The 21557-nt window shown below is 61.3% G+C and overlaps 1 protein-coding gene across 4 annotated transcripts; it reads left to right on the top strand.

Moving 5' to 3' along the window:
• The first annotated feature begins 1168 nt into the window (after nucleotides 1–1168).
• On the top strand, nucleotides 1169–16834 carry GRK6 (G protein-coupled receptor kinase 6). 4 transcript variants are annotated; one of them, XM_082063623.1, is made up of 16 exons: nucleotides 1169–1272; nucleotides 4545–4640; nucleotides 7219–7331; nucleotides 7640–7717; nucleotides 7991–8091; nucleotides 9344–9436; nucleotides 9747–9810; nucleotides 10422–10562; nucleotides 11231–11421; nucleotides 12198–12235; nucleotides 12369–12458; nucleotides 12550–12758; nucleotides 13035–13172; nucleotides 13425–13562; nucleotides 13723–13857; nucleotides 14656–16834. In XM_082063623.1, the coding sequence occupies exons 1-16, from the start codon at nucleotides 1221–1223 to the stop codon at nucleotides 14659–14661; spliced, it is 1683 nt and encodes a 560-aa protein (XP_081919749.1). In that variant the 5' UTR covers nucleotides 1169–1220; the 3' UTR covers nucleotides 14662–16834. The 4 variants fall into 4 exon arrangements, with proteins under 4 accessions (XP_081919749.1, XP_081919748.1, XP_081919750.1 ...); XM_082063622.1 differs by having other exon boundaries at nucleotides 15396–16834; XM_082063624.1 differs by having other exon boundaries at nucleotides 10422–10551; nucleotides 11277–11421; nucleotides 15396–16834.
• Nucleotides 16835–21557: the final 4723 nt, after the last annotated feature.

Genomic DNA, 21557 nt, shown 5'->3' on the forward strand with positions numbered 1-21557 from the left:
CCAGAAGGAGCAGAAAGCAGGGCAGGCACAACTGGCTAAGGGGTAAGAGGGTTAAAGAGCGGTTTTACACTCAGGAGAAGCGGGGAGCCGGGCAGGTCATCTGCAGGGCTGAGGGACCACCCAGGGGTGCTTGAGGAGGACAGCTCTGTGGAGAAGTCAATGACTTCTTTGCTGGGGAGCAGGCAGGGAGAGGTTCCCCATGCCATGGCTTGCCTTTGGATGGGGTAAAGCTGCTGCCAACTGAAGCACCAGGGGAAAAGGGGCTTTTAGAGCAAAGCAATGGAAGGAAGAAGCTTGCAGGAGCAGCAAAAGGAGCTCAAACTTTGAAATAGCAAACGAGCAGCCACTGGGGTCAGTCCCAGCAGGACGCGGCTGGCATCACGGTACCCCCCAAAGCCAAGGGATGAGGCTGAATCACAACGAGGAACCCCCAAACCTCCACAGCAGCAGTGACCAGGTGCAGCACCAGAGCTTGCATCACCTGCCCTGCAACACAGGGACTGACCAGCACCAGGCACATGGACACTGGGAGACCTTTATTGAGGCCAACACACACACAGGGCCGGGCTGTAAAGAGAGAGGGCCCTCAAAACATGTAACTGCTTTTCAGAGGAGCTCAGGACACCCCGAAGAGGCTCTCCGCTCCCTACCCGCCCCCCAACCCCCCGCGACGCCCAAGAGCTGCAGCCGCTCAACCCTCCGACTCTAGAGAGTTCCCCCCGCCCGATTAACTTTATAAACAAACGCTCGGCCCCACCCCCTACCAAACACCCCTATCACAACCCAGTCAGCAGCGGAGTGGCAGCTCCACACCCAATCAGATGCCGCGGAAGGAGGGCCTCTCGCTGAGGTGGGAGCCGTTTGCGCTCGTCCAATCGGTTCCCGGAGAGGCGGCTGCGCTTCCTGAGTGACACCTCGCCCTCCAATAAGCACCCGCTCCCTCTTCCCGGCAGGGCTTCGCCAATGGCCGCCGAATGACGCGCATTTCTCTCTCCCCGCCCCGCCCTCCCACACACCCGCCCGCCGCGGAGCCAACGGGAGCGCACCGACTCGCCGGAGGAGGCGAGGCTTCCTGGGGGGCTGGACCAATGAGAACGCGGCGCGGGAGGAGCATGGGCAGGCATTGGCGGGCTCGCGCGGGTGGGCGGGGCGCGGCGCGGCGGTGGGGCGCGGGCCGAGCGGAGGGGAGCGGCGCGGAGCCGGCGGCGCCGCCCGGGCCCATGGAGCTGGAGAACATCGTCGCCAACACCGTCCTCCTCAAGGCCCGCGAAGGTGAGCGGTGGCGCCGGTGCCCGGGGCTGGGGGGGTGGCGGGGCCCGAGGCGGCGCTGGGGCAGCCCGGCCTGGGGCAGCCCGGCCGCCGAGCGAGCCCAGCGCCCCGGAGGTGCCGGCCGGCCGGTGGCCTGAGCCGTGAGCCCGCCGGGCCGCTTCCTAGAGCGGCGTCCGCTCCCCCGGCCTGCGGGCTCCGGCGGTGTCTGTCCCCGGGGCTCAGCCCCGGGCTCTCCCTCCCGAGGGGTCGCAGCCTCCGCTGCCCGCGGCGCTGCGGGGAACGGGAGGTGACGGCGCCGGTTGGACACAGCGGCCGCCTCGGAGCTCTAAACGAAGTCCCGGCGCTGCTCCGGGCAGGCGGGGGCTGCTCAGCGCCCGTGCTGCGTGTGCTCCGGGGGGGCTGTGCTCCGCGGGCTCAGCGCCGCGGCCCCGCCTGCCCCCCCCAGCCCTGCCCCTTCCAGCGGCTGCTCCCGCTCCTCTGGCACGGGGACAAACCAGCTCTGGGTGCCTTGGGAGAAAAAAGCTGATTTTAGGCTGATAAACCGCTCCTTCCCACACAAGGGCTGATCCAAAACTGCGGCGGTGACCACTTCTCCTCCACCTTCACGCCAGCCACGGCCCCTGGTCAGCTCAGCACCAGGGGCTTTGCTGCGGGGCCACAAACCTCCTGCTGCTTGCCGGGTCATGGCTGGATTCCACGGGGATGCAGGCAGCAGTGGGGCTGTGCGGAAGGCACAGAGGAGCCGTGCTGCGAAATCTGTCACACAGGAACCTGGTCCTTTGCAGAGAAGATCTGATTCAGCCAGGCATCAGGGAGTTCATTAGATCCTGTAAAGTGGCAGGGCAGTACAGTCTCTCCTGGCCCACGGCGTTCAGCTGGCCAGACCAAGTCATTTTGGAGCCTCAGGGTCCACAGAAATCTAGTTAAAGAGCTTTAGAGATTAGATTTGTGGGAGCAAAGAGCAACGAAATTAAATTTACACAGACAGAAACATTTCTGAGCTGCCTGAAAATCAAGCTTAGTGTTGATACTTCAGGCACCGTGACCGTGGTGGACCATGACGCTATGGTTCGTAATGGCAAGGTATGGTTCAACACCAAATCCAGACAAAGCCAAAGAGTGGTGTTTGGGACTTGAAGCTACAAGGCCCTGCGTCCCATAGACCGAGGGACCAGGAGACTGTGGTGCTATTGGCAGAGCAGTTTGGTGGCCGAGGCAGAGCGAGGTATCGGAGGCTGCTGTGCTGCTTCCCAGTGCTCCTCCTCGGCAGGTGGTGGGTAGTTTGGGCACGGGCAGGTACGATCCGCTGGCACACCTGTGCTGCAGGGCTCCTGGCTCGTGAGAGCCGGGGGTGTCTGTGCTGCCTGGCCGTGTCTCTCCCACCTGTGGCCGTGGTGGCCACTGAGGCAAGCTCTGGCAGCCAGTGTGACAGAACAGAGCCATTTTGCTGGTCAGGTCTGGCAGCACCAGGTGCTTTGTTCCAGCCCAGCCTTTTAGGGAGCCTCCTGGTGCGGGGATGGGATCACCCTTGGGGATTGCTGACAGCCACCATCAGCTGCTGCCATAGGTCACCACACTGTGTTTCCTTCAAACTCTTCCTGGAGGGTTTAGCCCAGGGAAGGTGAAGGATCCTTCCCCCATCGTCCCCCTTCCCTGCTGGCCTCTGACAGAGGAACAACAGGCCAGCTTGGTGGTGTCACCAAGCCCTGAAGCTCCCCTGTGCTGAGCTCTGGATGGAGGTGGCCCACACCTTTCCCTGTCTCTGAACGAGGGTGGGAGGTTGGCATGCAGGAGACGAGTTCACTGCCGGGCCGTTTGCTGCGGCACCGCGAGGGCGGGGGAGAACCCTGTGTGATGGCGCTGGAGCCACCTTTCAAAGCAAACAACTTGAGGAAACGCAAGCGGCTGGGCCTTGTCCTGCGGGTGCTGTGGGGCACAACTGCCTTTCACTGAGCGCTCCTGGGGGTGAGGGTGGCACGGCCTCCCATGCCCTTACTTTGTTGTCCCCGTCCGCTTGGTTGCCACAAGCTGAGGCTGACAAGGTGTCTGTGCTGCTGGTTTCTTGCTTACCCTTGAGTCACTTCCTTCCTGCGTTTGTACAACCGTGCGGCCCAGCTGCTGCTGCTGCGGGGCAGACGGAGCACAGACAGAGCACAGCGACCCACAGCGCGCCAGGGGCTGAGACCCGGGGCTGGCCCTGTGGCAGGCGGCTGCGCTGGCCCCGTCCCACCCATCTGTCCAACCAAGGCCTCCTGCGCAACCAGGAGCAGTGTGCCCAGGGACTGTGTCTGGGATTAGGGGCTGAATTGCATCTGCACTGGAGGAAAGTGTTATGAAAGTGTTTCTCAAGAGCTGATAAATGATGTTCAACCCCCCCTGGCTTCAGAAAGCCTTTGGCCCAACTCAACAGGATGGTTTAGTGTGTTTCCAAAGGGAGGTGTGTGCAGGGTGGGGGAAGGCAATCCCTGGAGGGCGACTGATCCCAGCAATCAGTATTTCAGTACTTAGTGCCTGCTATGATGTAAATTTTTTGGTCTATCTAGAAGCTTTCCCACCCTGTCCTACAGCACTGGGCATTTTCTCCAGCGACTGAAGCTGGAATGCTATCTGGTTCTTGGATCTTGCTTTTCTGAGGCTGGCTTATCTCTGGAGAAGGGTGGGAGTGTCCCCACTTCACAGGTGGGAAACTGAAGTGAGAAGCCCCGGGCGATGCAGTGAGTTGTCTGTGGAGCAGGGATGAGAGCCCTGTCTCCCAGCCCGTGTCCTCTCTCTGAGAGCCCCTCCCTGGAGTAAGCAATCAGTCTGGAATGAGTAGGTGGCATGAACATCATTACTACAGCAGGAAGAGCTTCACACCAGCAAGGCTTGGCCTGGAGGGTTGATTAATTATGCGGAGGTCCTGAGGACAGTCCTGGGAGCCAAAAACTTGTGCAAGCAGAGTAACCTGTGGATTTAGGCTCTCCTGCCCTGATTCTCCCATCTTATATACAACCTAACTGAGATGTCCAGGTGAAAGGTCTTCATGTTCTAGGTTGGGACTTTATTCAGCAGCCAGAGCGGCTTGGTCCATCCGCTTCCTTTGACAGTCAGAGACTCCAAAGCTTTTGTTCCACCAGCTGGGAAACGGCGGTGCCACTTCGGTCTTGTTTTCATTGCCTGGGCTTGCACATGTAAATGGACAGAGGGTGTCTCCTCTCTGGGCTCCTGGCAAGGTGAGGCTACAACCAGACGGCCTTGCTTCATAACTCGTGGTACCGATTTTGTGTGCCCTGCAGGTGGTGGCGGAAACCGGAAAGGCAAGAGTAAGAAATGGCGCCAGATGCTGCAGTTCCCCCACATCAGCCTCTGCGAGGATCTTCGCCAAACCCTTGGTGAGATGCGGTGGCAGGCGGGAGCTCCGTAGCGGGGTAGGTGGGTGGGTGTTTTGCCCCCTAAAGCCGGGCACACCTGGAGGAGGTTGAATCCATGAGAGTCAGGGACGTATAATGGGGAGCGTGTCAGCCAAAACCCGGCCAGGATCACTCAGAGCTCAGGGTGTAGAGAAGAAACAATAGGTGGGTAAGTCACAGCTGCGTGATGCTCACCAGATAATCCCTGTTGATGTACCCGCACACTTTCTAGGCTGTGAAGAGCTTCACTAGAGATAATGCCACCTTCTCTGTGCACACAGGTCTGCTTGGTGTCGCGGAGCTCTGGAGCATCACTCTGGGGTGCCTTTGCATAAATAAAGGGCCTGCTAATGTCCTCTGGGCTCCCGGCCTGGGATTCAGCCCTGCTTTGCAAACCTCAGCTTCTAAGACTAATACAGCAGCTTTACTCGGGCAAAACTGGGTTCTTGCGGTGTGCTATGGATGAGGTACAGCTGGGCAGGGCTTGGCCTGTCTTTTCAATACTGCACTTTGTATTCTTCGTGGTTTGAATGTTGTTTGTGTAGCAGGCTGGGCCCTGAGGTCGTGTGAAATTGTTTTGGGGCACGGAGGGTGGGAACACTGCTTCTTGGGAAGGGGAGCGCTTGTTTGAGTTGTCACTCCGGATCCAGCTGCCAGCTGGAGAGCGCAGCAGCACTGGCCTTGTTTCAGAGCACGTGTCACTGGGCTGAGTGGGTTTGGGAAGTTTCTGCAGCTCTAGTCCCCAGTTCTGCCCTGCCCAGGTTTTCCAGGTCCTGGCAGCTTCAAGGAGAGGAGTGATTCCATTTGAAGGCAGAGTGGACTGTAGCACTTGGAATAACTCAATCTCCTTCATCTACTTGTTAACCTGCAAGCTCACAACATCCTGGTGCTCACTGTGCACCACCACCTTGCTGTGTGCACCACGCACCACTTCTCAGGGCCGGTTTTGCAGCTGAGTGTGGTCAGATGGAGATTCTTGCCTTGGTTTTGCTACAAACTGCTTTTCTGGAGCAAGTTCTCAGGGCTGAACACAGCTCTGGGCTTTCCTTGGAGCTCCTATCTTGGCCTCTCTCTGCCTCTCAGACTTGTGTGCCCCCAGCAGAGATTTCCCTCAGCTGGTGTCCATCCTCTGCCCACGGCCGCCCTTCCTGGGGGGGTCATGGCATGTTTTCCAGCACTGAATTTCATCATTGTTGTGCTGCCCCTCTGCCGGTGGCTGCGGTCTGTCGGTCTCTGCTGTCCCACTGTGCAGGACAGTGATGTTTGATGCTTTGGGAGGCAGGTCCCTCCCAGCAGCTGGCTGGCACTGCCCATGTCCCCATCTCTCACGAGGTGCTGGCCCAGGTGACAGCTGCCTCACGTAGCTTCTCCACGGTAAAGGTGGCCCCATTCCTCATGCTCGGGTCACTCTTTGGCTGGAGTGGTTTCATTTTCCCCTCGCAGCCTGCTAGAAAGGCATTTCCAGAGGCTTGGCAGGCCTGCGGCCATGGTGGGCTGGTTGCCCACTGCAAAATTAAGCTTTGTGTGCCCTGACCGCAGGGAACACCCTCGTGTGGGCCTGGGCAGCGGTGAGGGCGGCCGAAAGCTTTTGATCTCGCCTCAGCAAACTCTGGTCCTCCCAGCTGAAGGGAACTCCTTCCCCTGCAGACACAAGGAAACCGGCCCGTGCAGCAGAGCTGGCGAGGCCGCCTCCTCCCCCGCCACAGCTCCACGGTCTCCGCGCTCTCGTGCACCCTCAGGAAGCCGCAGCTTCCTCGGGAGAAACTGCTGCGCGAGGAGGGGAAGCCGGCAGTGCCCAGCCCTGGGAGCGCTGGAACATCCCCTGCGTGCGGGTGGATGGCTGCACATCTGCACCCCAGCAGCCCTTGGTGGCAATAGCTGTGACACAATTCTGTTCTGGCTCGTGATCAGACAACATCTTGTGAGTGGAAGGGAAGGAAGAAAGCAAAGGACTGGAAGTGCTCTGGGTAGTCAAAGGGGTTTGTGCCTGGGCTGCCAGACTTCAGAGAGGGTAGGAGGAATCGGCAGGGAAGCCAAGCTCCGGAGGGCAGTTGGAGCTGGCGTACAAGCAAATGGCTGTGCCATGGAGTGGAGGGTCTAATTGCTGTGCGCAGCGTTAACAGGCATCTCTGGGAAAGCTGCTTCTCATTTTGATGCTGCTGCTTCTAGCAGGGCCTTTGGGAATACAAGTGGTTTGTAAGAGTCATAAGAACAACTATTGGCCTGGAAGATCTGCCTGAAAATGAGCTCAGTGTGTTCCTCTTGTTCCAAGGAAAGTTGTGTGTCTGGAGCAGCCAGTCGATCTCTGCGGGGAGAGGTTGGGAAGAGAGCCTCCAGGCAAGCAGGGGATACCAAGGTCTCTGCTAAAAACAAGAGAGACAGGCTGTACAGAACAGCAGCTCAAACCTCTTCCAAGGAAGAGGATCTTCCACAGTGGAATGTAAAAGCTCGGTCATGCCTCTTGTCCCCGTTGGGTGCATTTCCCTCTCCTGGGGGTCTCGGGCTGGTGGGAGACGCGGGCCAGGGCTGCAGCAGTGAGGGATCTTCTCCACCTTTGCAGAGCGGGACTACCACAGCCTGTGCGAGAAGCAGCCCATCGGGCACATGCTCTTTCGGCAGTTCTGCGAGACACGACCTGAGCTGTCACGCTGCATCAAGTTCCTGGATGCCGTGGTAAGAACAGAACCCGTTGGGCTTCACTGGGGGAGGTGAGGATGTTCTCAGCGCCCTGGGCATGGACCGGTTGGCCCTGAGTGACTGTGACCAGGTACTTCTGGGCACATAGGATTTTACTGAAGGAAGAATGGGGGAGTTGCAGTTTCTCTAAGACAGGGTTGGGCCGTTGCTTAGGGAGCTGTTTGCCGGAGATCTGGTTTTCCAGGAAATCCAGGGAAGCCTTGGGCAGAGGGTGTTGCTGCTCTGCAGCTGCTGCCCGGTTGCAGGGCTCGGTTCCTGCTCCTCACGCTGTTTGCTCTGTGCAGGCAGGGTACGAAGTGGCTCCAGATGAGAAGCGGAAGGAATGCGGGCAGCACCTGATTGAAAAGTACTTGAAGCCACATGTGAGTAAGAGGGTTGTGTTTGCTGCCTGCAGCAGCAGAGCAGTTGGAAAGCTGACAGCTGTCATTACCCGTGTCCTGCCACAGCAAACGTGCCGGGCAGGATGGCGAGAGCAGAGTACAGAGCCACCTCACCGCCTCACAAGCGTCCATCGCTGCTTTTCCCACTGGCCCTCAAGCAGAGGGGCACCTCTGTGCTCTTCCTGTGGGCTACTCCTCCCTGTCAGGACCCTTGGGCTCTGCTCTCTGTGTCTGATTCTATCCCTTTGTCCCCAGAGTGAGGACCATGTGCCTGAAGTCCCCTCGCAGCTGGTAGATGCCTGTTGTGAGAGGCTGGAGCAGGAACCTTCCAAGGAGCTCTTCAAGGAATCCACTAAGTAAGTTGGAGTGCTGGGGCCTGACCTCAGGTGGCACCACGGCACGGCATAGAGGCTGCAGCCATCTCTCCTCATCCCCGGGTGCTAGGGCTGAGGTCTGGGGAGTTTTGGGCTGACAGTTTGCAGCACAGCTACAGGAAAGCAAACACAAGGAGCTCCCGTGGGCTCTGGGAGCCACAGGCTGCTGCAGAAATCCCCGTCACTGCTCTCAGTCTGCTGTGGGTCTGAGGCTGCCATGTGGGAAGGCCCAGTTCCAGCAAACCTCAGCATCTGGCCCTGCTGTTCCGAGTCGTGTGCCAGGATCTCGTTGGCACCCGTAGAGCAGAGCCGACAGCTGCAGACCTGGTGCCAGCTGTCCTTTCCCGCTGGCCACAGATGTGGCCGTTGTGGTTGGGTTACGCTGCCTGTTGCTGCAGGTCACTTCTGTTCCGCGGCAGAAGCGCAGAGATCCTGGCTCCGGGTGCGAAGCGGAAGCCGTTAGGTAAACGGGGCTTACGGCCTCCACCCCTCCCTGAACAGAAGCTGGAGCACGTTGCTTAATCAAGTGCAGGGCTGTGGCAATGGGTTTGCTGCAGCCTTCTGTGGAGTGTTAGCTCTGTGTGTGGTAGCTGGTGTCGCTGTCTGAATGCGGAGCCTCCGGGCTGGGCCCTGCCTGCTCTTGGCAAGCTTTGGAAAGGGAAGAGTCCATCCACCTCTCCTTGATGCATGTCTCCAGTGTAGTCGCTGTGTCTAAGGCTCCTTACTCTGCTGGGCAGCCCTGGCACTGCTTTCCAAGGCAGTTAGCTCTCTTGAGCAGGATCCCTGTGGTCCTTTGTGCTGGATATTCACCTGAAAGTGAACAACTCAGCGCCTGGTGCTGAACATTCCGAGCAGCTTTCAGCAGCTGATTACAGCCTTGTGTGCGCATTTGCCCTGTGAACAGAGGGGCAATTGCAAAGAGTCCCGTCGTCCCCTTTTGTCCCACAGCCCAGGCTGGTGTTGAGAGGCCACAATTAGCAGTGCCAGCCCAGTCTCAGGGTGCTGTGTTCGTCACAGCGGTGCCTCCAATGCACCTTCCGTTTGCATCAGGCTTAGCCTGGAGGGGGAGCTTTCTGGGCCAGGGTTACGTGGGTGATTCAGCACCAGGCTGGGTGAGGGAACAGCAAAGTAAACGGGCTCTCGGGGCTGCTCACCTCCTCTTTCCCTGGACCTCTGGCTTTTTCCACAGCTGTGATCAGCTCTCAGGACCCTCGCTGGCTCTGCTCTCTCCTAGGCTTATCCATGACTACCTGAGTGTGGCTCCCTTTGCTGACTACCTCGACAGCTTGTACTTCAACCGCTTCCTGCAGTGGAAATGGCTGGAACGGTAACGCTCCCTGGCATCGCTGGGAGACCTGCACCCTGCTCGTGTGGGCTGCCTGGGGGTTCCTCGGGCTCCTTCCCGTGCTGGGCCACGGCAAGAGCCAAGAGCCTGGCCTCTGTCTGCTCTTGTTCTCCTTCAAGGTCCTTTCTTGGCACCATCAGCAGCCGCAGCCTTGCTTGCCTCACATGGCAGCAAGGTCTGCTTGAGCAGGGCTTTTGGGGCAAGCTGCAGTCTTGCAGGCCAGGACACAGGGGTGGTTTGGGCTTCAGCCCCTGCTCTCTCCCATCTCACTCCAGTTTCCTTTGCCTCACAGGCAGCCAGTGACCAAAAACACTTTCCGCCAGTACCGTGTGCTGGGCAAGGGCGGTTTTGGGGAGGTGAGTGACCAACATTTCCTCTGCATTCGGGTACCAAGCAGCCACCATTGCCCGCTGGCAGATGCAGACCTGGGTTGGCCATCAGGGCAGCACGAGCAGGTGCTGCTGGCTGGGCGGGGCTGTGCTGGGCGCTGCTGTGCTGTGGGCATTGCATGAGCTCCCAGTTCCCTTCTGAGGGGCAGGAGCTCCCCTCCTGCCAGGCGCTGGAGCTGCGGGAGGTATTGCACAGGGCAGGTAACTCGTGTCCCGTGGTGTGTGCTGCTGCCTGGGCAGAGTCAGGTCTGCTGCTTGTGTCTTGGCAGGGGAAACTGCTCTGAAAACTGTCACTGTCAGGCTTCCTTCTGTTGCTTGAGTGGCTCTTCTGTCTTCCCAGGCACCAGCCATGGTGCTGCTACAGGTGGCAGGGACATCGCAGCCCTTTGCTGCTTATCTGTGACATCTGGAGATGTCGCTCTTCTCTGTGTCCTTGCTTTGACAAGAGGCTTCTCGCTAACCTCAGAGTGAGGTGGGGACAGGGACGTCTGCCTTCTTGTACCTCTTTCTGAGAGCAGAACCTAGACCCCCCCCGAAGTGGCAGCAGGAGGGTGCTGAGCCTTGTCCCCCTGTTCCAGGTTTGTGCCTGCCAAGTGCGTGCCACGGGGAAGATGTACGCCTGCAAGAAGCTGGAGAAAAAACGGATCAAAAAGCGGAAGGGAGAGGCTATGGCCCTGAATGAGAAACAGATCCTGGAAAAAGTGAACAGTAGGTTTGTAGTAAGTACATAGGAATTGCTCTCACTTTGCTGTGATGGTTGACACTTCCTCCAACCAGACAGCCCAACACCTCTGTGCTCCTCACCCCGTGGGGAGAGGAGGAAGCAGGTCCTGCCCATGTGGTAGGATCCTGGTGGCTGCAAATCTCCTGCAAGGCCGGGCTCTGGCAGGACCTCCTACTGCCCCACGAAATGCTGTAAACGTCCCCAAAGTCAGGCCCAAACACCCATCTGGTCTCACAGGCACCTTGTTAACTCTGGGGCAGAAGAAAGCAGCAAGAACTGTCTCCAGGAAGCCAAATGGGTAGAAGCCTAGCCCTGAGCTGTGTGGTGGGGAGCTCCCTGCCTGCACTGCTGTGCGGACAGCCTGAAACCTCCCTTTGTGGAGGATTCATCAGAAACTGCCCCGGGGGTTGCTGGTGGGTGCTGCTTGCCCTGGCGAGGAGCAGTGCTGGCTCAGGGAAATAGTGTCTGAGGAAAGCCGGGGGTGTGCTGGGGCTGCTGGGCACTCCCACATCCTCCCTGGGTTTGCACAGTTCCTCCTCTCCTGGCAAAGGGCCAGTCCTGCTGCCCTTGAGCGGCTGCTTGGGTGACAAAGTGCCCGTCAGAGTGCGGGCACCACCCTCTTCCAGCTGTGTCTTCTAACAGCCTTTCTGCCCTGAATTGCAGGTGAGCTTAGCCTATGCATATGAAACTAAAGATGCTCTCTGCCTAGTGCTGACCCTCATGAATGGAGGGGACCTCAAGTTCCATATCTACCACATGGGAGAAGCTGGCTTTGAGGAGCCCCGGGCAGCTTTCTACGCTGCTGAGATCTGCTGTGGCCTGGAGGACTTGCACCAGGAGAGAATAGTGTACAGGTACGCACTGCCTGGTGTCCCTGCTGGGAGACCTTGTACAGGCTGCAGAAGCAAGAGGGTTCCTGCTGCTCTTACTAGCCCAGCTGGGTCTGTCTGCTCAAGAAAACAAGCTCAGGCTTGAAAGCAGCACAGAGCTGGGTGAGTGGAGATCAGGAACAGAAAGCATGGGAAAGCTTAGCTTGGCTTCCTCACACTGGATCACCAAGAACAGGATGTGATTGTGCCGGGAACACCTCGGTGCAGGCACTTGGGTGCTTAACTTGCTGGGCAGCGTTGACACTAGAACAAAGGAGGGTACGCTGCCCAAAACCCTCCAGACTGAGAGCTGGGCAGGAGGAGAACAAGCTAATTGTATGACTGTACTCAGCGGGTTGTGTGATGCCGTGTTAGGGATAATATGGCTGAACATGGAGCAGAAGGTCCCTTCTAGTCATACCCTGTGCCCTGCCCTGGGACAGGACAAGCAGAAGCAGCCTCTGCTCCTTCTCTTTTGCATGTCTTGTCCTGTAGTGAGTTCTGCAGCTGCAAGGAGGGAATCAGGCACACGCCACTGCTTCCTCACCGAGGGGTGGAGGTTGTGGAAGGTTGTGGTGCCTGGCCTCTGCCTGGGAGGGGAGAGCTTGCAGGGCAGGGGTGAGGGGAAGACTATCTTTGTGCCAGAGGCAGGGGCATTGCATCCCTCTGCTGCTGATCTGTGACTTCTTGAGATGTCACTGTTCCTCATGTCCTTTGCTTTGACAGCTGGCTTCTCGCTAATCAAGTCTCTTCCTTCCTAGGGACCTGAAGCCAGAGAACATATTGCTGGATGACCACGGTGAGTGCAGGTCAAGAGGAGCCCTGGGCCTGGGTCCTTCTCTCTTCTTGTGCTTGAAACAGGTTACTCTGTGTTCTTAACAGCTTCAAATGTCCCTTGACCTTGTTGTGCTAACTCACTCTCTCCTCTGCAGGTCACATCCGTATCTCAGACCTGGGGCTGGCTGTACACGTGCCGGAGGGCCAAACGATCAAGGGCCGGGTGGGGACAGTTGGCTACATGGGTAAGTGGCCCTGATTTAATCAAAAACTGGTCTCTGACTGCTCCCACGCTCTCCCTGCCCTCACACATCCCTCACCCCTGCTCCTATGTAGCTCCGGAGGTGGTGAAGAATGAGCGCTACACGTTCAGCCCGGACTGGTGGGCTTTGGGCTGCCTGGTGTACGAGATGATCGAGGGACAGTCCCCCTTCCAGCAGCGCAAGAAGAAGATCAAGCGGGAGGAGGTGGAGCGGCTGGTGAAGGAAGTGCAGGAGGAGTACTCGGAGAAGTTCTCGCCCTGCGCCCGTTCCCTCTGCACCATGGTATGATGTGTCCCTGTCCCTTTGCTCCCACCACCTCTTTGCACACAGCAGGAGAAGGTCGAGGCTGCTCCCTGCAGAGGTGCTGATGGCAGCTGGGGTCCCTTGTCTCTGATAAGGCAGCACAGGAGGGTCAAGAGTGCCTTAATTCCTCGCTCCCCCCAGCTGCCCGGCAGGCCCTGCTGTCCATAGAGATGCTGCCGGAGCCTGGCTGACCTCAGGGCTGCCCCTGCCCAAAGTGCCCTCCACCCGGAACACTGATTTCCTTTGTGTTTGCAGCTCCTGTGCAAAGACCCTCTGGAGCGCCTGGGCTGCCGAGGAGCTGGGGCCAAGGAAGTAAAGGAGCACCCTCTCTTCAAGCACCTCAACTTCAGGAGGCTGGAAGCAGGCATGCTGGACCCCCCCTTCAAGCCAGATGTAAGTGACTGTTCCGTGTCCTGGCCCCTTTAGCCAATGGTGCTGTCAAGGGAAGCACGAACCCTGGAGTGGCTCACCTGACGAGATGGCACCCGTCCCCTTCCCTCTCATTTTGGGAGCCTGGCAGAATGGGGCTCATGCAAGCTCTGGGCTGCAGGCAGAAGGGGCCTGAGCTTGACCACGAGCCACAGTTGTTTGAGGTGGTGGCATCGTCATGGAGCCTGGCGTTAGAGCAATCTCTGTGCTGTTTAGCCCCAGGCCATCTACTGCAAGGATGTTCTGGACATTGAGCAGTTCTCCACAGTGAAAGGAGTGGAGCTGGAGCCCACGGACAATGACTTCTACCAGAAGTTTGCTACAGGAAGCGTGCCCATTCCTTGGCAGAACGAGGTAGGTTTGCAGGACAGGTCTTTGCTCCTGCTTTTGCCCACCGTGGCCGAGTGCAGTGTCCTGCAGGGTTCGTGCTGTCCCTGCTGCTCTTGCACTCTGCTGAGCTCTCTGTGACGGGCTTTGTGTGGCAGTTGCTGCAACCATCTTTACCCTCTTCCAGATGATCGAGACTGAGTGTTTTAAGGAGTTGAATGTCTTTAGCACAGATGGCACAGTGCCCCCAGACCTGGACTGGAAAGGGCAGCCTTCTCCACAGCCCAAAAAAGGGTTACTCCAGCGCTTATTCAGCAGACAGGTAAGAGTGTTTGCCCAGCAAGTCCTCTAGCAGCAGTCAGGCTGCTCCTGCCTGTAGCAGGCAAATCTGGCAGGGAGGTGGGCACGAGGGGGCAGCAGGCAGAGTCTCCTCCTGTGCTGGGCCACAGGACCCCAGGGCTCTCAGGGGGACCCAAGCAAGGCTGCAGGGAGCCAGCCCTCTCCTGGCTGGTGTTCCCTGCGCTGGGGGAGTCGAGGGGGCTGGGATGGAGTGTCCTAGCTAAATGTGCTGCGATCACACACGCAGAGGGGTGTTGTTGAAGGCACTGAAGTAGCCAGTCTGCTCCTTTCCTCCATGAATAATACCATCCCTGAAGAAGACCTGGCTCTTGGGATGGGCTGTGGGGGCTCCTGAGTTCCCCAGAGCATTTTTGACAGACCTTGAGCAGGCAGAGAGAGTAGTGCTTTCGAGGGATGAGGAGAACGGAAACGTTTTGCAGCTGCTCTGGGCTTGCCTGCCTTTCTGTCTCCTCTGCCCAGAACAGTCTTTGCCTTCTTTCCAGGACTGGCAAAGTCTGGGCTGCTGCCTCCCACCAGCTGCTGGCAGCTGCGGGACTCAAGTGTGGTTGGCTCTGGACCCGTTCTCAGCTGCCCGGTGCTGACTCCGGCTTCCACCACGAGCTCTGAGTTGTGTGTCACTGTTCAGTGGGCTGCCCGAGCCAGGGCCAGCTCCGGGCTGGGATTCCCAGCCCTTCCCGAGGCAGGCAGGACCTGCCAGAGGACGGGCAGCTGCCTGTGGCAGGAGTTGAGCTGTGATTTGCCACGTGTTTTCTCTTTCCAGAGGTGAGCAGTCTCTCCTGGCTGCTCTGCTCAGGGAAATACCCGGTGGCCCGTGGACATGGCAAGATCTGGGAAAGAGGAGTGTTGTCCTTCAGTGTCTGACCCCTTCCCCCAGCAGAGCACAAGCTGCTTGTTGTTCTAACTGCTCCCTGAGCCACTAATCCCGCTTCCCTGCTCTTACTGCCTTCCTGGGGGAGGCCTTGTCCTCAGCTTGAGCCAAAGCTGCCCCTGCGCTGCTGCAGCTGGGAGCTCCGCTCCCAGGGGGCTGTGGGAAGTTCCCTTCGTTCCTCTCTTCATGTGTCCAGGACACACAGAAGGGTTGAGAAACCATGAAGGGTTTGACATTGCCCCATGCTCAGACTCCCTCCCAGTCCAGCGAAAAGGGCTTCAGCTGCTTCTGCAGCCGGCTGAGCCCCAAGAGGAGCAGATGGCCTGTGCTCACACTGAGCTGGGTGCCTGTAGTCCATGGAGCCCACCTTCCCAGCTTCTGAGCCAGTCAGCTGTGTGCTCACCAGTCTGTCTGCCAAGAGCCGAACCCCCAAATGCAGTTTGATTGTTCCTCTGCAAGCTGGGGGTCCCCTCCAGCCCCTTGCCTCCATGTAGCTCTTCATGCGCAGGCCAAGGGGTGCCTGGCCCTTCCCTGCCAGAGAGCAGCTGCAGGCTGAGTTTTGTGACCGTGCTCACCTTCTGCTTGCTGTGCTCCTCTCTCCCTCCTCCCTCTCCTTGCCCTTCTGACTTCAGGACTGTTGTGGAAACTGCAGCGACAGTGACGAAGAGCCCACCCGGCTGTAGAGCACAGCTTGTTCTCCAGCCTCTGGGACCCCTTTGCCTCTCCGGGTGCCCAGCAGAACAACAGCCCAGCCTGAAGGACAAAAGTAGCAGCGGCTCCGCAAGGTGGATTTGTTTACAGCTTTACTCATCTGTATTTGAAGACTGTGAGGACGGCTCCAGGGCTGGCAGCAGCACACAGCTCGGGCCAAGGTGTCTCTGGCCGTGGGCAAGCCCTCGTCCCCAGGACAGACCTGGACCCTTCCGAATCTGCCGCTTGGGCTTGTCTCATCGGCTGCCGCTCCTCTCTCGGGCCCGGGGAGAGGGGGAGCGATTGTGCCAGCGTGGGCCGAGGCCAGGCTGGAGCAGCTCTGCTGACACATTCCACAGTGCCGAAGTGGCACTGCAGGGTTGGTGTATATTTATATACGTTGGTCTGTACATATCATATGTTGGTTTTTAATCTATAGGTGGGGGCCTGCACTGCCCCCACCCTGTCACAGGCACAAATGTCCTCCTATGGGGGGAGTGACGGTCCCAGCTTTGTACCAGGGAGTCCTGGGCAGAGGCCTCTGTGCCTTGAGGTGTCTAAAGCATCTTTCCTGGACCTTTCTGGCCGTGCTGAGGTGACCCTGGCTCCAGCGGAGTCCATTGCTCAGCCCTGAGGCACAGGAAACCGCCGTGCCAAAGCGTCTACCATTGCATCCTGGCAGCAGAGCGTCACTGCCTCATCCCCGCTTCCCCGTCTGCCGGAGCCTGCTTCCTCCTGCCTCGTCTCGCACATGCTGCCAGCGCTGGGGAGCTGCTCCCGGCCCCCTCTCCAGCCCACCGGCAGGCTGCCCGTGGCACCTGCTGGGTCCAAAGGTTCAGTCTGATCCCCGGCGTGGCACAGGATGGCCCCAGCACAGTCCCACCGGCTCTGGACCAGCCATCTGGGGATGCTGCGGTCCCCAGGCTTAGCTCGGTGTCACAAGGAGCTTTGCTCTTGGGGAGCAAAGCCATGGTAAAGGGATTCCAGGGTCATGCTGTGAGCTGTGACCCAAGCGTGAGCGAGGCTGGGGCTGTCCTGTCTGCACCAGCTCAGCCTGTGTCCCCGCAGGTGCTCCTGTGCCCAAGGGTGGGAGTGGAGGGGCTGGGACCCTGTGTGTTCCTGGGGAGCAGCGTGGGGCTCAGCCCCCCTCTCTGTCCTGTTTGTCCTGTCCCTTCTTGTGCACACCCGTCCCAGCTGTGTCCCGAGCAATAACTCATCTCTTCTGTGTGTATGTACGCACACGCGTGTGTGCCTGCATGTGTGTGTGCTGCTGCCTCGTGCTCGTTCTGAGCCAGTACCCCATGGGGGCTGAGCACCTACTTGGACCTGTGGTATCATTCGCTTGCCTTGCACTAAAGTTGGAGAGTATTTAAATTTTTAACCTTTTGTTAAGTGTATGATTCGCCGTGCCTTGCATTGCTGCAGCGCCGGGGGAGCCTGCTCCAGGCTGTCCAGGGGTGGGGGCTGTAAGGAGGGGAGAAGCAGGGACCCTGTTTCTGGACTGCTGTGGCTCTGCTAGTGCTGAGCCCCAGGGACTGCGGGTGGCCCTTGGTGGCTTCTGCTGGTTTAAGTCGCTGCAGGGGCATGACAGGCACAAGGCCTCGTGCTGTTGGGATGCTCAAGTCTGCTGCAATCCCCTTTGGGGCATGTTCCCCCACTCCCATCTGCCCTTCTGGGGTGTCACGAGTGTGTGGGGCTGGGGGAAGAGTCCCACTGCCCTCCAGGCACCATGAATCACATCTCTGGGGGAGAGCTGTGCAGAGGTGAACCTTGTGCTGGCACTGAGCGCTGCCCCCTTAGCCCAGGGGACAGCCCCGTGACTTGGGGACGCAGTGTGAGCAGGGTTAGGGTCAGGACAGTCACCAAGGGGGAGCAGCGTGCTCAGGGCTGATGGGAGGGGGGGTTGGGGTCCAGGGCCGGCAGCAGCGTCGGCAGCCTCATGCGCAGTGCCGGGGGGGCCGCACACAGCTGCACAGGGATGAGAATAGCAAGTGTGGCTGGGTAGCTAGGGAACAGTTGCTATGGGAGCAGGCGAGGAGGAGTTCTCACACTCGGAGGGGGCATCTTGGGGTAAAATCCAGGAATTTTCAGCAGCCGTGGAAGGAAGACAGGCAGGGCGGGGGGATGGGGACCGCCCGGGGATTGCTGCTCCCACCGCACCGGCCAGGGGTGCTCATGTCACCCTCCCAGCACTGCCTGGGCTGTGGCACCTTGGCACAGAGGTCCTGGGGTCACCACCATGTCAGTGGTGTCTGTCACACGGTCAGCGTGGCTCTGTGGGCAGCCTGTGGCCAAGCCATGAGTGTGGTGTGGAAGGGGCTTTGCCCGCCCCCAGCTCCCCCACTGCCCAGTGGTGTCCCAGCCCTGGCTTTTGTGGGGTGCATCTTCCCCATCCCTGTCCCTGCTCTGGGGGAGCAGGGTCTGGGCACAGGGGTGCTGGTGCACAGCTGGAGCCACAGGGTCTGGGTTATGTGGACACAACAGGGCCTGGGCAACTCCAGGAGGGCACTCGGGGTGCTGGGGAGTCCTGGGCCCTGCCCCGAGCCGTGGGGCTGTGGAGGCAGCACGGGCACACGATTTTCAAGGGTGAAGGATGCTCTTAGCTGTTGCCTGGGCAACGGCTCCTCCTCCAGCCCACCATGTGGCTCGGGGACCGCTCCCCCGCCTGCCTCCCCCCGCTGCTGTGGGGAAGGGGAAGGCAGCTCCCGGCCCCCGGTGCTGGTGGGGCCGGAGGCCTGGCTCCCCCTGCTCGCCCTCGCCCTGGCCTGACGATGCCCGTGGTTCTCGCCATGCCCACCACCTCCGCGCTACCCATGCCCCGAGGGAGCACCCAAACTCCCCTGCATGGCCGCAGACCCCTGCCCGCCTTGGGTGCGGCTTGGGCACCCCCGCAACCATCGAGCCGGCACCATCGGGCTGCCGCGGCCACGCTGTGAGGTCCGGTCATAGGAGACAAGTTCCAGCAAGGTGAGTTGGGGCCAGAGCCAAGGAGGTGGCCGGGGGAGACGTGGCCACCACGGCCCTGCGCTGAGCGAGGTGACAGGGCTCGGCCAGCTGCCAGAGCCGCTCTGCCCGGCCATGCCATGAGCAAGTTGCTGGTGCCCAGCATCCCTGGGTGGTCCCCTGGCCAGGACGGAGGAAATCCTTCCGGCCGGGCTCCGGCAGAACAATGCGCTGTGTGTGCGGCTGCAGTGGGCGCCCGCCGCCCTGCCCACGGGGAGGAAGCGGCAGCGGGGTCATGGACGGCATGGGTCACCCCGGCCAGCCACCCGCACCCAGTCACCCCCCCGCCTCCAGGCCTGGCACAGAGCAGGGCAGTGAAAGGACAGCGGGTGCTCTTGCCTCTGAGCTGGGCACAGTCCCAAGGCACCCGGGGGGGTCTCCCATGGGGACCGTGACCACCAGGCACAGCAGAGAAGAGCTGATGCCATCTCAAACAGCAAATGGCCGGGGGAGCCCTAGTGCAGAGGGGGAAGCGCTTGGGCCAGGCCAGCGAGGGATCTGCACCAGGGCAAGGGCAGCCCCGGAGGGGGGTGGCCCAAGGGCAGCCTGCTGTGTCACCTGGTGCCACCTCTGACCCCTGCTGTCCTCGGGGCCAGGCTGGAACCCCAGCCCGGCACAGCCACGTGTCTCACTGCAGTGGCCCATCGGGCTAGGGCTGTGGCAGGGGCCATTAAGGTCATCACCCTGGGGGAGCACATGGCCGTCACCCCCTGAGGACACTGTGGCTGGCACCAGGGGCAGTGGGTGGCTGGCAACCCCCGGCGCCCTACAGCGAGCCCCTGGCAAGTGTACGGCCACCGAATGGGGGACCCCATGGCATTGCCCCATGGGGTATCGCAGGGCCCCGGACCCCGGGCATCCCCAGCCCCCACCCCGTGGGGCTCCCGCGGCCACTCCCGGGGATGCCACGGCCATCACGCCACCGGCATCCCGCGGCCGTTCCCCGGGGAGGGGGAATTCCCTTGGCCGTGCCCGTTCCCCTAGCCCCGTGGGGCCCTGCCGGTAGCCCCCGCTCGGCGGCGGGTGCCGGGGAGGGGGGTGTGGGGGCCCGCCGGCTCCGGGTCCCTCCCCGAGCCGAGGGCGGGGCGGAGCGGCGGGGCGGGAGTCCGGGCGGGGCGGTGCGCGGCGGCGGCGCGGGAGCGCTCACCGGAGACAAAGGCAGCGCCGGGAGGCGGCGGCGGCGCCGCGCACCGGGCCCCCTTCCCCCCCGCTTCTCGCCGCCGCCGCCTTATGGAGCCGCCGCCCGCCGCCTGAGCCACGTGCGCCGCCGCCGCCGGTAACGGGAGCCGCGGAGGGAGCGGGCGCGGCGCCTCCGCCTGTTGCGCGGAGCGGGGGCGGCGGGGCGGGGGCGCGTGGGGCCGCCGCCACCGGGAAGCGGGGGCCGGGGCGGAGGCGCGCGGCGCGTACCGGGGCGCGTGCCTCCGGTCTGTCCCCGGCGGGCGCGCGACCCGAGGTGGGAGGAAGAGGAGGAGGAGGAGGAGGGGGCAGCCGCGCCCGGCACCGGGAGCGGGGAGGTCCCCGCCGCGGTGTCCCCCTCCCGCCGGAGGCACCGAGCGGGGATGCGACGCGGGCAGCGGGGCCCGGCTGGGGGCAGCGGGGCGGCCCGAGGATACCGGCAGGGCCCGGCTCCGAGGCTGCTCCCAGCCGAGCGGCCGATCCGCTCCCCGCCCGGCGTGGGTGTCTCCCAGCTCGGCCCCGCGCCTCCCCCAGCCTGCACGTCCCCGGCTCCGGCAGCCCCGCTCCCCCCGCACGCCCCAGCTGCAAAGGCCCCCGGTCCCCAGGCACCACCAGCCCGCCCTGCCCCTGTTCTCGGTGTCCCCCCGGCCGTTACTCCGGTGCTCGACCCACGGCCCTTCCCGCACGGTGTCCCCCTGGGGATACCCAGGCTGCCGGCGGGGAGCCTGTTGCAGCCGTGGCCGGCGAGCTGTGGCCACACCAAACTAGCCTTAGCTGGGCAGCGGTGAAGGATTGGGGCACCCCCTGCCCAAAGACCCACATCCCGACGCTGCCTTTGCCTCTGCTTTTGTCTGCGTGATGGAGCAGCCTGTGCTGCCCACAGCTGCCCGCCAGAGTGTGGCCAGGGCTCCCTGGCGCCTTCCTTCCCCGTCCCTCCTTCCTTCCGGCTGGGCTTGGCCCTCTGGCCCCGCTGCCCCACCAGACCCCTTGGCACACGGTGACCCCGCCATGGTGCCCTCGCTGGCTGCGTGGCCCTGCCCCACGGGGTGGCCGGGGACCCCATGCCCCTTCACCCTTTGCCCAGCGGAGGCACGTTGGAGCGGTGGCACCTCTGTGGTCACCCAGCCCTCAGCCGCCACTGCTCCAGCGCTCGTCCCGCTCCCTGATGGCAAGCCCGTCCTCTCCCACACCACGATAATAATCATCCTGATGGGTGCTTACGTGCCTGCCTGCGATCACCCATGGGTGCTGCTCCCCGCTCCCTGATGTGCACAGCCCCCATCAGCACAAGCTGTCCCTGTTCAGTGCTCAGCTCGATGTGACCGAGCTGTCAGCCTGCCTAAAGGCAGGGACCTGGCAGAGGTGACAGTTCCCATTGGCACCAACCACCCCTCTCCTGCATCGTTGTGTCAGGTGCCACCATCCCCTGACCCTCCTTGGTGACCGCAAGGCCAGTGACGGCCACAGTGCATGTGCTCCCACAAGCACCACGTGCCGCGGGCAGCCGTCCCCGGGGCACCCCGCTTTGGGCAGCACAGGAGCTGGGGTGCCCGAGCTCTGCAGCCGATTCAGGGTGCGCTGGGTGGGTAGGATGAGATGCCAGTGGATGCCCCGTGACCTTGAGGGCATTGATGCTGAGGGCCCACAGCATGTGTCCCCCACCCTGAGGTAGCCGGCAGCACCATGGCAGGGTGCTGGGGGGGTGTGCAGGTTTGCAGCCGTGGGGGCGACAGCTGGGGCTCGCGTGGGGCCGGACACAGCTCCACGCCGGCTGCGGGTGCCGCTGCGCATGTGGAGCGAGTCACCATGGGAACAGGCGGCCGGGTCCCCATGGCGCTCACGCTCGGGTCTGTCTCGTTGCAGGGCCCCCTCCCAGCGATGGGCAGCAGGACCCTGCCGGCCCCATTCCCCCGTCGCCCGCCCTG

This window comes from Streptopelia decaocto (genome assembly GCF_964273445.1).
Source record: "Streptopelia decaocto genome assembly, chromosome: 12".
NCBI classification, from domain to species: Eukaryota; Metazoa; Chordata; class Aves; order Columbiformes; family Columbidae; genus Streptopelia; species Streptopelia decaocto.

What these genes read in the sequence shown, in the direction of transcription:
- GRK6 (XM_082063625.1), top strand. Translation starts at nt 1,221, where the DNA reads ATGGAGCTGGAGAACATCGTCGCCAACACCGTCCTCCTCAAGGCCCGC. An exon ending in CCCGTTCCCTCTGCACCATG is followed by an intron (nt 12,759 to 13,034) that starts GTATGATGTGTC and finishes TTGTGTTTGCAG; the next exon opens with CTCCTGTGCAAAGACCCTCT. An exon ending in AGCGCTTATTCAGCAGACAG is followed by an intron (nt 13,858 to 14,377) that starts GTAAGAGTGTTT and finishes CCTTCTTTCCAG; the next exon opens with GACTGGCAAAGTCTGGGCTG.